Below are 15,695 nucleotides of genomic sequence, written 5' to 3' on the forward strand. Positions count from 1 at the left end.
ACAACTAGCGGGCTGAACAAAAAAAAAAAAACACAGATCCCTGCATCAACACAAGCAATGTGGATGCAGGGATCTCCCTTCCCTACCACGCTATTGTAATTTGACAGTGGGGACACGCACGCCAACCCCCCCCCCCCCCCCCAATCAGAATACATTGTTCAGGAGCTGCAACCATTCATTGCATGCACAGGTTGAATGCTGATTTTCCAGCAGGACCGTTCGACACAAGCTGGATGTTAGTGTACGTTTTTGGAAGAGCTAGTCCAAGCGCCCGGTCCCTAATCTACATGTAGGGCACCAGACACATGGATTCCAACTGGGTTTTTTTTTTTGAAGCACATGATTAGAGCCTAAGGCTCTAATTGGCTTAAAAAAAGGGCGGGCTTGGGGTGCAGTGAGCCCACCTAGTTGTGTGACAATAGCGAATTAATATTCGCTAGTTTCTTCCTGCTTCTCCTCCAGGCCAATCAAGAAGCAGGAAGAGCGCGATTAGCCAAGAGGAGAAGTGAGCGCATCGGCGCCAAGTCAGAGTCCAACCGCGGGGTGGGGTCCGGGGGTTTGTTTGAAGCCACACCCCCCTGGCTGGAGCACCAGCCCCCACTTGTCCACAAATGTGCAAAAATGGTGATGCTTCTCGGAATGACTCCAAGAAAGAGGACAGGCAGACACAAAGGGTTCCCAAACACCAAGTGAAAGTGAAGGTAAGAAGTGGCTGCTTATCAAAAGTTGTTGGCTTTCAAATGAAAGAAAAGCCAGAAAATGCTTTGGGGGATAAACCCCAAACAAATCCACACTGTTTGTAACAGCTTCAAACACCCTCGGCTCCTCGACTCCACTCAAAGTTTCTATAGAACATAGAAACTCATAGTGTAGTATATAATGATGAGAGTTTAATTTAAAAACAAACCATAGTGCACTCACATTTCTGAAGATAAAGAACATGCGTTTCTGTATTGTAACAGCTACAGGTTAATGAAAACTCGGCCACACAGTCCTTCAGGCCTTCCGTACCTAATGTGATGTCACCACGTACATTGGTCGCCGGCCAGAAGGACTTTGTCGCTGAGTTTTCGTTAAGCTGCAGCTTGTACAATACAGAAACGCATGTTTTTTGCCTTCAGAAATGTGAGTGTAATACGTTGTGTTTTTAAATAAACTCTCATCATTATATACTACATTATGAGTTTCTATGTTAAACAGTGCCTTGAAAAAGGTATTCATACCCCTTAAAATTTTCCACATTTTGTTGTGCTACGACCAAAAACGTAAGTGTATTTTATTGGGATTTTATGTGATAGACCAACACAAAGTGGCACATAATGGAAGGAAAATAATAAATGGTTTTCAAATTTTTTTTACAAATAAATATCTGAAAAGTGTGGCGTGCATTTATATTCAGCCCCCTTTACTCTGGTAACCCTAACTAAAATCTAGTGGAACCAATTGCCTTCAGAAGTCACCTAATTAGTAAATAGGGTCCATCTGTGTGCAATTTAATCTCAGTATAAATACAGCTGTTCTGTGAAACCCTCAGAGGTTTGCTAGAGAACCTTAGTGAACAAACATCATCATGAAGGCAAAGGAACACACCAGACAGGTCAGGGATAAAGTTGTGGAAAAGTTTAAAGCAGTGTTAGCTTATAATAAAATACCCCAAGCTTTGAACATCTCACGGAGCACTGTTCAATCCATCAACCGAAAATGGAAAGAGTATAGCACAACTGCAAACCTACCAAGACTTGGCCATCCACCTAAACTGACAGGACAAGAGAGCATTAATCAGGGAAGCAGCCAAGAGGCCCATGGTAGTTCTAGAGGAGCTGCAAAGATCCACAGCTCAGGTGGGACAATCTGTCCACAGGACAACTATTATGCCCCATACACACGATGAGATTATCGGACGAATGAACGTCCGTTTTTTATTGCATGCTAATCTCAGATCGAATCTGATGAGTTTACTAAAGTCACGAAAATTCCCGCACGACATAAAAAAAATTCGTACGTGATGTCATGTGTTGTAATGCATTTGTATTGCATTTTCGAACGATAGCTGTACTGATTACACGAAAATCGTACGATCTAGCATCGTACGAAAAAAATTTCCGTGCACGTCCGATAGAATAATATCGGATGTACTGTTCGAATCGGCTCTCGAAAGCTCTGTACTAACGATCCGATTATCGTACGATCGCATCGAAAGCGGTATTTTCCGTACGATTTTCGTATCGTGTGTACGGGGCATTAGTCATGCACTCCACAAATCTGGCCTTTATGGAAGAGCAGCAAGAAGAAAGCCATTGTTGAAAGAAAGCCATAAGAAGTCCCCTTTGCAGTTTGCGAGAAGCCATGTGGAGGACACAGCAAACAGGTGAAAGAAGGAGCTCTGGTAAGATGAGACCAAATTTGAACTTTTTGGCCTAAAAGCAAAACACTATGTGTGGCGGAAAACTAACACTGCACATCTCCCTGAACACATCATCATGAAACATGGTGGTGGCAGCATCAGGATGTGGGGATGCCTTTCTTCAGCAGGGACAGGGAAGATGGATGGAGCCAAATATGGGACAATCTTAGAAGAAAACCTGTTAGTCCTTGTACACACGGACATTCCGACGGAAAAGGTCCGATCGGACCGTGTTGTCGGATAATCCGACCGTGTGTGGGCTCCATCTGACTTTTTCTGCCGGAATGTCCGACCAACAAATTTTGAAATTTGAAATTTTGATATAAACTTTTCCGACAACATGATCCGATCAAACTTTGTCCAATCGTTTGTAGAGAATTCCGATCGGACAAAGTGCCACGCATGCTCAGATCAAATTACGAGACCAAAGCTATTGGCTACTAGCCTCTACGTAGTCCCGTTGTGTATGCAACACCACTTTCGGACAAAATCCGTCGGATTTTGTTGTCGGAATGTCCGACCGTGTGTACAAGGGCTTAGAGTCTGCAAAAGACTTGAGACAGGGGCAGAGGTTCACCTTCCAGCAGGACCCTAAACATACAGCCAGAGCTACAATGGAATGATTTTGATCAAAGCATATTCATGTGTTAGAATGGCCCAGTCAAAGTCCAGACCTAAATCCAATTGAGAATCTGTGGCAAGACTTGAAAATTGCTGTTCACAGACGCTCTCCATCCAATCTGACAGACCTTGAGCTATTTTGCAAAGAAAAATGGGCAACATTTTCTAGATGTGCAAAGCTGGTATAGACATCCCCAAAAAGACCTTCAGCTGTAATTGCAGTGAAAGTTGGTTCTACAAAAGTATTGACTCAGGGGTCTGAATACAAAACGCACACCACACTTTTCACATATTTATTTCTAAAACATTTTGAAAACCAGTTATCATTTTCCTTCCACTTCACAATTATGTGCCACTTTGTGTTGGTCTATCACATAAAATTCCAATAAAATACATTTATGTTTTGGTTGTAACATGACAAACAATGGAAAATGTCAAAATGTGTGAATACTTTTTCAAGGCACTGTATAGGCCCCCCTATATTGAGAGTGGAGTTGAGGAGCCAAGGGTGTTTGAAGCCATTTCAAACAGTGTGGGATTGTTTGGGGTTTATCCCCTAAAGCAGCGATTCTCAACCAGGGTTCCTCCAGGAGGTTGCTAGGGGTTCCTTCAGCATTGGGCCATTTCTGCTTCTCGGATGAGTTCCCACTGACACCATTGATCTTTTCAGATATCTGTAACAAGGTAATTCTTCCCAATGATCACAAGGTTGAGAAAGGCTGCCCTAAAGCATTTTATGGCTTTTCATTCATTTAAAAGCCAACAACATTTGGTAAGCAGCCACTTCTTACCTTCACTTTCACTTGGTGTTGGGGAGTCTTTGTTTCTGCCTGTCCTCTCTCTTGGAGTCATTGCCGGAAGCATCACCTTCTTTTTTGCACATTTGTGGACTTTTTATTTATTTTACTGTTACAAACACATCATCACTTTTGTATGGGTTGTTTTGAGGACTTTTTTTTTTTTTTATCACCACCTGTAACCACTTATTTTTTTGTAATAATTTTTTTTTTTTTTTTATTTGATGATTATACGCGCTGTACTTTGAACTATATTGATTAGGTTGGTATCTGTTAACCCATGCCAGCAGCTGTCTTTAAACCTTTTATATCATTTTCAATTCATTTTTTTTTTTTGTCTAGCGTGGATTTCCACTGGGTTACCGAAATTTGGCCGCTTCCTGCTTAACCAGCTACATTTTGGTACGTGTATACCCAGCTTTAGGCATTTAGGGTGACTCCACTAAATAGAGGAGCAACAGAGCCACTCTTGGACGGTGGCATTGTCACCCCGTGGAAAGGGTAGTGTTAGATGAAAATTTAAATGGACTTGAATAACAAATTAAATCTGAACTCCAGCAAACACTATATAAGCAGCAGAAGATACAGTTTTCTTTTTCCTTTTGGGATAAAGTTTTTACTTAAATTAATAAAAGCTGACCATTGCAAGTGATAAAAGGTTAAGCTTGGTCTGTTCAAGGAAGATGAAAAATAACAGACCAACTGGCTGTATCACCTGCAGTATATTAAAGGTTTGCTTTAGGTTGAGATCAACTTCAACTTAATTTATAAGCCAGAAGGGGGTGGTATATAAGGAATTGTTTGTTACAATCGCTCTATCCTCTTAATAAAGTTGCTATGGCAACAAAACGCGTTGGGGCAGAGCGATATCGTAGGACAAAAGAGGGAGTCTTGGTGGTGTCTTACATGGAGTAGCCATACAAGCCGGCTACCAGTCCTGTGTGTGAGAGGTGGCTAGCTCAGCTTCCCCAAGAGTATGAGGATCTCTGCAAGCTTTTATCTTGTCTTATGTGAGTAGTTTTCATCACTTTATACAAATTATTTGGAAGGTTTTACACTTTGTCAGTGTTTTCTTTTTATTGGCATTAACCCACTAAAGAGAAGGAGAGCAGTAAAGGGAGCTGTAATTAAAAGGCTTTACTCAGTCCATGGTCTCCCTATTAACTTCTGGAAGAGAGAATGATGTACTGGATGGAATTCATATATTTAAACCCTACTGCATTCCTTTTAAATGAAGTAAGGCAATACTTTCTGGTGAGTGTGGAGTTTTACTCTTTGGGTGGATGGTGTCACCGGTGGAATATTTGGTATGTGGTTCAGTACACGTGGTAAAGCACATCTATGAAGGATTCACATTCATATCATGTTTCTGCCATCAGCACACTATTAGAATCCACTGATTGTTTCACATTGTCTATTATTCTAAGATGTTTCTATAAGATATTTGGACACTGGGGAAACTATACACTTAAGCCCCATACACACTATCAGATATTCTGCAGATTTTTTTCCTTCAGCTTTACCAAAAACCATGTAGTGCAAGGGCCTGCCTGATTGCATACAAATTGAAACTCCTAAGGTTTGACCTCATATTATATGGTTTTGGTAAATCTGAAGGAAAAACTCAGCAGAAAAACTGATAGTGTATATGGGGCTTTATTGTTTATTATTTTACGTTTTTTTTTTTTTGGACACTGAGAGGATTAACTATTTGGACACCATATAACCATCTTTATTTTTGTTTACTTTTATTTTGTCTCAGTTCTACAACATTGTATATTTTTGGTTGGATCTGGATACATTATATTCTCACGTTCTTTCAGATTCAGCTGAGCTTTTGTTGGGTGTTTCTCATCACCCAATAGAATTTTTACACATCTTTGGGGTTGTTTGTAGGAGTTGAGAGGGAATCTTCCAATAATTAAAGCCTAGTATACACTGTATTTTTTTTTTGTTGTTCAACCCAGCAGGCTGAATGAAAAAAAACAAAACTGACAGCTCAGGTCAAAGCCGATGTACTAACTATCTGCTGTCAGTACAGCGATCTTCCCTGCTGCTCTATTGTGTTCTGATGGGACACTGACTCCGGTCAGCACTCTTAGCCACTGGCTGAAAGTGCGAATTAGGAGCCAATTGGCAGACCTTTGTCTAGTCATGCCCCTTCCACAGAAGCTGGCCGAACGGCTGCTGTACACACAGACTGAATGTCATCAGGTTTCTATTGAACTGGCCAATCCCACCCGACATTCAGCCCCCGGTGTATGGGGCTTTAGAAGGGATGTCCCTTCAGAGTGATTTGTTCTTAATTCCTGCTGTGTCTCTGGGACAGGGTCTGAAGGAAAATCCCTCTTTACTCTATCCAAAAACAAAAACAAAATAATGACTCTAATTATACTTTACCATCCATCAGTATTATTTTTTAACAATGGCTAAGACTAAAATGTATAAACACAATTATAAAATGATGATCAGACTCACAGGACTTTGTCCATAAGATGGATATTCCTCTGCTGTAAAGGCATTCCATGAATCATCATTAGTTCATTCAGGTTGCGCTGATTCGTGATGTTACCCCCTTGAGAACGATTGGCCTGCAATTCACAGCAGGTTATTATTCTTATAGTCTAGACATCACAGGGGGTGCTATAGTTGGAATATGCAAAGAGGAGCATTTAAATTTAAATTGATTGTGTTAGCAGCACACCAAGATAGCATTTCTATTTTTATTTTTTTTGGAATGGTCTGTGCAGAAAGAGAGCTTGAACCAGGGCCGTCTTCATACATGGGCACGCTGGGCAGTTTCCCGGGGGCCCCACTTGCCCAGCGACCCCCACCAAGCATCATTCAGTGCGGGGGTGTCAGGCCGGCGCCCCCTCCGAGACTGAAGCAGACTAGCGGAGATAGCGGGCGGGTTAAGGCAGTGGCACGGACTAGCGGAGATAGCGGACAGCAACAGGCACACGGAGAGCCTGAGATGAGCTGCAGTGGCTTTGGCGCACCCATCGGAACACCCAAGACCCGGCCGAAACGATACCCTTCCCTCTCGTGGCCGCAATCAGTCTTGGTTTGGCTGTCTCACACAGCTGAGCAGAGATGAAGCTGCCTCCCCCTCCTCCTTTATGTTTACACATGGGGAGGGGGCCCGACCAGTGCTGCGCATATCCCGCCTGATCATCTGAGGACAGAGATACATTATGGGTCTGAAGTATTGTATTGTGGGGGGGGGGGGTCTGCATTGTAGAGGGGGGTCTGCACTGTGGGGGGGGGAGTCTGTATTGTAGAGGGGGGGTCTACAGTGTACCCACCAGCAGTACCCACGGCAGCATTAATACCCACCAGGCAGCACCAGAGTTTGAGTGTGTACATTAATATATATTTATTTAGTTTTTTTTAGTTGTATGATTTAGTGGTGAAAGATATTAGTGCCCGGGCCCCCCCAAGGTTTGACTGTAATATCTTATGTGTCTCCCTTATATATCAATCTTAGAGTTGCCACTAGTTCGAGGAAGTGTAAGAAAGGTGAGGAAAAATAAACTTTATTACTTGTTGGTGAAAATAACCTTTAGAGCAGAGCTCGTGTTATATTGTCCAAACGTTGTGTTAATGTTTAAACACTGATTTTGTTGGATTTTACTGTACCAATAAATATAGCCTTATTGATAATTTGCATTTTTATTCTGGTGTGTGATTGTGTAGACAGGTCCCCAGTGCACTGTATTGCCCAGGGGGCCTATAATGCTCTTAAGATGGCACTGGCCTGAACAACTGCATTTCAGACAGATACTCATCGTGGGCATGACCAAGAATGTATCCACAGGACCTACAAACCGTACAGACCAAAAACAAAAGACTAAATTTGGAACTGTAGTCTGGTGTACTGATAACACTTCAAGTGGCGTGGTTAGATATAGATAAGGAGTGCTGTCTACGGCTGTGGCGGGGTACAGTGTGACACATGTTTTTATCAGAACATATTGTGCTAGCGATTTTTTAAAACATATAACCACAATGCCCAGCTGACTCCCAATTGCCTCATGATGAACATGATCTGCTTTGATGATTACATCACTTGTCATCAGATTCAAAGTGTTACTAAACCCAGACAGACAGAAGCCCCTCCTCACCCGCAGCCTGCCAAACACTGTAAGTACTCCACTACAGAGGAAAGCTCTGAACTGGAATCTGTGGGGAAGAGAGCTTTGTATTTGGGGGGGGGGGGGGGGGGGGGGAGATGTACACAGATGTAACACAGCGCACCCCCTCAACCCTGCACACTGTACACAGTGCACCCCCTCAACCCTGCACGTCATACACAGCGCAACCCTGCACGTCGTACGCAGCGCACCCCCACAACCCTGCACGGCGTTCACATCGCACCCCCTCAACCCTTCATGCTTTACACAGTGCACCCCCTAAATCCTTCATGCCGTACACAGCGCACCCTTTAACCTTGCATTCTGTACACATTGCACCTCTCAACCCTGAATGCTATACAAAGCACATCTCTTAACCTTGCACTCCATACACAGGGTGGCTGTGGGACATGAAGGGGTACAGAATAGATGAAGGAGACATGGGACATGGCTGGTTGTGAAATATGGTGGGAAGGATGTGGGACATGGGGGGGGATGCGGGACATGGTGAAGGAGGCCTGAGAAATAGCTGGGTGTGGGACATGAAAAGGGTACAAGAGATGACATGCAGAAAAGCAAGACACAGCTATGGTGATTGATGCATAATTTGGTCTTAACTCACTGGTGGTAACTTATTAGTGCAGTTTTCCCCCAAGTGTTTTAAAGAGACTGAAGTGTACAATATCTTAAAGGATAAGTTCAACTGTCATAACCCGTTATATGTTACACCCATATTCAGGGTGTAACATGTTATAAATGCACTGGCCCCGCACCTCCTCGATCTCCGCTGTGCCAGCTAGCGGGGGGATATTCTCCACTCGCTAGCTGTCAATATTTAAAAAAAGTTGTGGCTGTGTGGGGTTCCATCCACCCAGCCGCGTCACTCATTCACAGCACTCTGTGAATGGAAAACTGCAAGGTCCGGCAGCTTTTGCAGCTTTTCAATGAACTACCACGGCGCTGTAAGCGATGAGGTAGTTCATTTATTCTTCTTGTCTTGGCATCCTTGTATGAGGTACGAGCAAGCAGATACACTGACGGGTCTGCAGGAGACCTGCATGGCATCGTTGATCTGCTGATTGCTGGTGCAATGCTTTACAGGCTCCTGCAAAAAAAAAAAAAACACATGCACATTTTTTTTTACCTGCAAAAATTTGCCTTTATTGTTCTTTCTGAAAAAGTGAACTTAACCTTTGAGCAGTGATGACTGTTAGGTCAATAGTATAGTCAGAAAAGAGCATGATGGTGAATACCAACAGTACATTCACCTACATCTATAAACATTAGTATAGGAATTTGAGTATACTAGTATTGGATGCATTCTACATTAATTACATCTGCATTTTCTTAAAATAGAATACATGTGCTTGGGGGGGGGGGGGGGGGTAAGGTGTTTAATACTGTACTAGTGAAAGGGACTCAGGGAGTGCTTAAAGTCCACAGGTTAGGGGGCACACAATGACTTGCCTTGCCCCAGGGCGCTGACAACCCATGCTTCGCCACTGCCCCCAAGGCTCTGTTCCATCACAGATGGATTGGGGACAGTAAAAGAAGGGGGGGGGGGGGACAGAGAAGGATCCAGCAGCCTTATTACACAATGCAGGGGATTAACCCCTTAGATACCACAGTAAATATAACAAGCATGATTTACTGCATATACAGTCTGATTTGAGGGTTGTGGGTTTAGTAACACTTTAAATGATTTTCTAATTTCTATGAAAGATATTATTTCCATAATTGAAGAATGATCCTTTACATTTTATTCCTTTAACATGGAAGGAGTAGAAGCAGTAAGGCAGCACTAACCACATGAGATTAAAGAAAGTTTTTACGAAATACATACGTGGGAGGATTTCCCTTTCTTCTTTTTCCTGTAGACACGGCCGCACTTTAAGCACTAGCACAACATTTAGGAGACCAAAGCAGAGAGAGCAGGCAGATAGAGAACAGAACAAGATGAACTTAGAGAAAACCCAGAAAGAAGCACAACATCTAGAGAAGGCAGAACAGGAGCAAACAAGGCAGAAATCCTTATAGAAGTGGGAAAAAAAAACAATGTAAAGTATAGCAAATCTTTTGCTACAAGCTATGTTGGCGGGACTTCATTGAATGAATTTTGATTGATTATCGTACAGAGAGTCTACAGTGTAAATAAACCTCCTTTTATGGTAAGCATTTTCACTAAACACTTTCTCTGATATGCTTTAAACTATATTGGGGAATTCACTCAATGGCTATTACTGAATGAAAGTGGATTATCAGGTGGCCCAATAGGACCCCCTCCTTCCCCACATACATGACTCCCCTGGATAATTCAGAACCCTGTGTAAATACATCAACATGCCACATCGCCACCTTCCCCATCTCCAGTTCTAATATCTGCAGCTCCCCTTTTCAAATTTGTAATGCAGCAGTGTATAAAGATGAATCCTAGATTGCACCTTGTCTAATCTGGGCATCTACAGTATATTTGTCCTTTCTCATTCAGTGGCTTTTTATTGAAACAATTCTAAGGCCGGCCATACATGGAACTAATTTCTTTGCTGCAACCACGTGTTGAAGGAGAGAAATTTACTTGATTCACCCATCAACAAAGAGTTGATCCAGAAATCCCTCCCGACGAGCAAATGTCGTCTCCCGGCGTGGAGGGGACGCCCCCACTGGGAGAAGATAAATGAACTTGGTACATTCAGCCTGCCCATTAACGGTTCGAATCTTGGCTGGTTCCTGCTGCACCAGCCAAGATACGAATGGTGTATGGCCGGCCTAAGAGCAATGCGGATATGCCAGGCAAAGTAACCCACAGCAAGTGATTACAAGCAAACTTAAATCTGACTGGTTGCTGATGCACTTGGCAATTCCTTACTGACTAAAGCTAAATTCACACCTGCAAATAAACCTGACACTGATTATGTGCAAGAATCCCAGCAAGGGTTTCTGGTGATTAGAGGCAGCCCTGTTGAAATCAATAAGAAGCTGCTGACTAATCACGGCCACTTGCATGTAATCATTAATGCAGTGATCACCTGCAAATGATTGGCCATGGAGCACTCAGAATCTGATGCATGGTAGCCAATCAGCTTCTAACTTCAGCTTGTTGAATTGAGCTTTGACAATAAAACCTGGAAGCTGATTAGCTTCTATGCTAGAACTGCACCAGATTTTGCACTCCCCAGTTTTAGTAAATATCCCCCAGACTGTGTGCATCCAGGGCAGATCCCTCACAGGTGACTGCTGCATAAACGATTAAATGCAAGCGCCCGCGATTAGCTGCGGAAGCAGGCAGCCTTCCTTTGCTTCCAATAGGGCTGCCTTCCACATCTAACCACCAGGAACCCCCTGGGTGAGGTTTTCGCATGTAATCAGTGTTCTTCAGGTATCATATTCTCCATACAGGAGTTTTTCAATTTGCAGAGAAAGATAAAAGCACAGTACTAATATAGATAGGGTCATTAGTTGTGGATAATATGGGATGCAGAGATCTGTTAAGGTTTCTAATCTGATAAAGCATATATTGTTCATCTGAGCAGATGTTAGGCTTATTGAAAAGGATCACCATCACTAACATAGCCCAATGGAGTTTATTTACTAAAGGCAAATCCACTTTGCACTACAAGTGCACTTGGAAGTGCAGTCACTGTAGATCTGAGGAGGACATACAAAGAACATAATAAACAGCATTTTTGCTTGCACATGATTGGATGATAAAATCAGCAGAGCTTCCCCTCATTTCAGATCTTCCCCTCAGATCTAAAGCAACTGCAATTGCAGTGCACTTGTAGTGCAAAGTGGATTTGCCTTTAGTAAATCAACCCTAATGCATTATGGTATCTGTATGTGGTTAATATCTCTAAAAATAGTATTCAGTATGCAAATTATGCCTGGATTTATGGTATTGTGCCCATTTAGGCTCAGTTTACACATATGCGATGTGGGAACCAGCGGCATTCCAGTGCTGGTTCCCGCATCGCATCTCACTCGCAGGCAGTTCTGCCCTCTGCAAAACACTACCGGTGTAAATGTAAAGTTAATGACACCCCAAATCGGTTTGCAGATTGCAGTGCAAACTGTGAAATCGGACAGGAATCGGATTGCATGGGTCCTGCGCCATTTTGGTCAAAATGCGATGCAAATTCAGCCATACAAACTGTATGGCTTTATTTGCATTGTACAGACATTGCATTTGATGTGCACAGCAATGTAGCGTGAATCACATGTGATGTCTGTGATCGCACCAGTGTGAACCCAGGCTTAAACTCAGACTGAGCTGGAGTTGGTGGGGGCAGGAGTTGGGGCAAAAGACTTGCAATAGTGCTTACAGCAATTCCCTTTTAAGCTGGTCAAAGGAGGGTACATTTTTCTCATTCAGCCGGCAGACTGAAAAAACAAAAACAAAAAACAAAGCAAACAAAAACTGATTCCTCCATCCGCACAACCGAGGTGAATGGGGAAATCCCCCCAATGGGAAATTGTAATCTGCCAGAATACACAGATCAGTGGCTGTAGCCGCTGATTGACAAAGGTTTTCTGGCATGTCTGTAAGACAGAAGTTGATCAAACGATTGACTTCTATCGAGCAGGGAAGGCCACACACACTGATCAAAATTGAATCATTCTATGGCCCACTTTAACGGATGTCTTTCAGCAACTGTTGAAGCACCTCTGGCAGTGTCATAGTTTGATCCAACCCCTGTCACCATTGCTGGACAGCTCAGACCGCATGTAAATATGAAGAAAATAATCAATAAAATCATATGCAATTAAAAAATAATTCATTTACTGAATACAATCACTGCAAATATTAGCCATGCACAGTTAAGGCCGCGTACACACGGGCGGACTGTTCGCCCAACCTTGTCCGCTGAACAGTGTTTGGGCGGACAGTCCGCTCGTGTGTGGGCTTTCAGCGGACAGTTTCAGCGGACAGTTGGACGGACAAAGTCTTTCGGAAATTCCGAAAAACTGTCCGCTGAAACTGTGTTTGAGCGAACAGTCCGCCCGTGTGTGGGCCTGTCCGCTGTACTTTCGAAATGAGCGGACTGTTCCCGCTCGGAAAGTCCGCCCATTTCGAGCGCGTGTACAGGTAGGCGGGGCCCGCGAAGGAGACGTCGCGGGCTCCGCCGCCTGGAATGGGCTTAAAGGGGAACCCCAACGCCAAAAAAAATCGGCGTGGGGGTTCCCCCAAAGTCCACACCAGACCCTTGTCCGAGCACGCTACCCGGCCGGCCAGGAAAGGGGGGCGAGCGAGCGCGCCCCCCCTCCTGAGCCGTACCAGGCCGCGTGCCCTCAACATGGGGGGTGCCTTGGGGAAGGGGGGGCCGCGCGGCCCCCCCACCCCAAAGCACCTTGTCCCCATGTTGATGAGGACAAGGGCCTCTTCCCGACAACCCTGGCCGTTGGTTGTCGGGGTCTGCGGGCGGGGGGCTTATCGGAATCCAGGAGCCCCCTTTAAGAAGGGGGCCCCCGGATACCGGCCCCCCACCCTATGTGAATGAGTATGGGGTACAATGTACCCCTACCCATTCACCTGTGAAATAAAGTACAAAAAAAAACACAACACAGGGGAAAAAATATTTTATTGCACAGCTCCGGGGGTCTTCCGTCTTCGGGGGTCTTCTCGCCGGACTCCTCCGCTATGTGTGTGTAGCTCTTTTACTAGCGGAGGAGTCCGGCTTTCTTCCTCCCCGCCGCCGGCCTCTTCTCCCGACTTCGGGGGTCTTGTCCCCCTCTTCGGTTCTTCTGCCGGGCCACCGCGCCTTCTTGTAGCTCTTTTACAGGCGGTGGCCCGGTCTTCTGTCGCCGCTGCCTTCCGTTCTTCTGTCGCCGCCTTCGGTTCTTCTGCCGGGCCACCGCGCCTTCTTGTAGCTCTTTTACAGGCGGTGGCCCGGTCTTCTGTCGCCGCTGTCGCTGCCTTCCGTTCTTCTTCTTCTTCTTGTTCTTCTTCTTCTTCTCCTGGAGATGTTGACACGTCGCTCCCTCCGGCCGGAATGCCAGGGACACGCTCCGCTGCCACTTATATAGTGACAATGGGGCGGTGTCACATGGTATATGTCACATGGGTTGGTCACATGGTGACCCCGCCCCCTTACGATGTCATAGTCCCCATGTGACATCAACCCATGTGACCAACCCATGTGACATATACCATGTGACCCCGCCCCATTGTCACTATATAAGTGACCGCACAGCGCGGCTCTGGCATTCCGGCCGGAGGGAGCGACGTGTCAACATCTCCTGGAGAAGAAGAAGAAGAAGAACAAGAAGAAGAACAAGAACGGAAGGCGGCGACAGCGACAGCGGCGACAGAAGACCGGGCCACCGCCTGTAAAAGAGCTACAAGAAGGCGCGGTGGCCCGGCAGAAGAACCGAAGGCGGCGACAGAAGAACGGAAGGCAGCGGCGACAGAAGACCGGGCCACCGCCTGTAAAAGAGCTACAAGAAGGCGCGGTGGCCCGGCAGAAGAACCGAAGAGGGGGACAAGACCCCCGAAGTCGGGAGAAGAGGCCGGCGGCGGGGAGGAAGAAAGCCGGACTCCTCCGCTAGTAAAAGAGCTACACACACATAGCGGTGGAGTCCGGCGAGAAGACCCCTGAAGACGGAAGACCCCCGGAGCTGTGCAATAAAATATTTTTTCCCCTGTGTTGTGTTTTTTTTTGTACTTTATTTCACAGGTGAATGGGTAGGGGTACATTGTACCCCATACTCATTCACATAGGGTGGGGGGCCGGTATCCGGGGGCCCCCTTCTTAAAGGGGGCTCCCGGATTCCGATAAGCCCCCCGCCCGCAGACCCCGACAACCAACGGCCAGGGTTGTCGGGAAGAGGCCCTTGTCCTCATCAACATGGGGACAAGGTGCTTTGGGGTGGGGGGGCCGCGCGGCCCCCCCTTCCCCAAGGCACCCCCCATGTTGAGGGCACGCGGCCTGGTACGGCTCAGGAGGGGGGGCGCGCTCGCTCGCCCCCCTTTCCTGGCCGGCCGGGTAGCGTGCTCGGACAAGGGTCTGGTGTGGACTTTGGGGGAACCCCCACGCCGATTTTTTTCGGCGTTGTGGTTCCCCTTTAAGCCCATTCCAGGCGGCGGAGCCCGCGACGTCTCCTTCGCGGGCCCCGCCTACCTGTACACGCGCTCGAAATGGGCGGATTTGCCTCCGCCTTACGTGGGCGAGTCCGTTCATTTCAAAAGTTGAGCGGACTGTTTGGCAAACAGTTCGTTGAAACAGTCCGCTCGTGTGTGGGCAAGTCCGCTCATGCAAATTTTGAGCGGACTGTTTGCCGAAACTGTTTGACGAACAAGGTTGGGCAAACAGTCCGCGCGTGTGTACGCGGCCTTAACAGGACATAACAATTTTAGCAACAGCATTGCTTTTTAAAATGCTGCAATTATTTCCAATTTGAGGAATACAGCCACCAATTTCAGTAGCTGGCTGTAAAGGTACAATTATCATGTCAGTGCGGGATTACTCTTACCACATTGGGGGAGATGGCAGGAATTTTGGAATGTGGAACAGGAGGTAGAACCAATGGAAGACGCTGGAGAGGAGCGTACGGATTAAGAGACTCCACTCTAGTGGTTTTAATTGCTATGTCATGTCTGTCATCATCTGCAAAATAATATATACATATAGAATTATCATCAAATCAGCAAGCAAATAAGGCCATTTGTATCTAAAGGACTTTTATATTATGCAGGAGTGATAGCTAGATCTAAATTTAAAGGGTGAGTATACAATGCTGTGAAAA

General features: G+C 45.5%; 1 protein-coding gene across 5 annotated transcripts in view; it reads right to left on the minus strand.

Moving 5' to 3' along the window:
- The window catches only part of FAM149B1 (family with sequence similarity 149 member B1), a 56,284-nt gene that overhangs the window by 17,758 nt on the left and 22,831 nt on the right, over positions 1-15,695 (minus strand). For 4 of the 5 annotated variants that reach the window (XR_013262737.1, XR_013262736.1, XR_013262738.1 and 1 more), the window contains exons 9-11: positions 15,423-15,556; positions 9,799-9,852; positions 6,301-6,413 (exon numbers count right to left, since the gene is read on the minus strand). Coding sequence is in view for 2 of the 5 variants with exons in the window: in XM_077454395.1 (XP_077310521.1) it covers positions 6,301-6,413; positions 9,799-9,852; positions 15,423-15,556 (301 nt within the window). In the remaining 3 variants the exon portion in view is untranslated. The remainder of the gene's footprint in view (positions 1-6,300; positions 6,414-9,798; positions 9,853-15,422; positions 15,557-15,695) is intronic. The other variant, XM_077454396.1, reaches the window with a different exon arrangement.

The sequence above is a fragment of the Lithobates pipiens genome, unplaced genomic scaffold, assembly GCF_037356315.1.
Source record: "Lithobates pipiens isolate NorthernLeopardFrog02 unplaced genomic scaffold, aLitPip1_a1.2 Scaffold_25, whole genome shotgun sequence".
In the NCBI taxonomy this organism is placed as follows: Eukaryota; Metazoa; Chordata; class Amphibia; order Anura; family Ranidae; genus Lithobates; species Lithobates pipiens.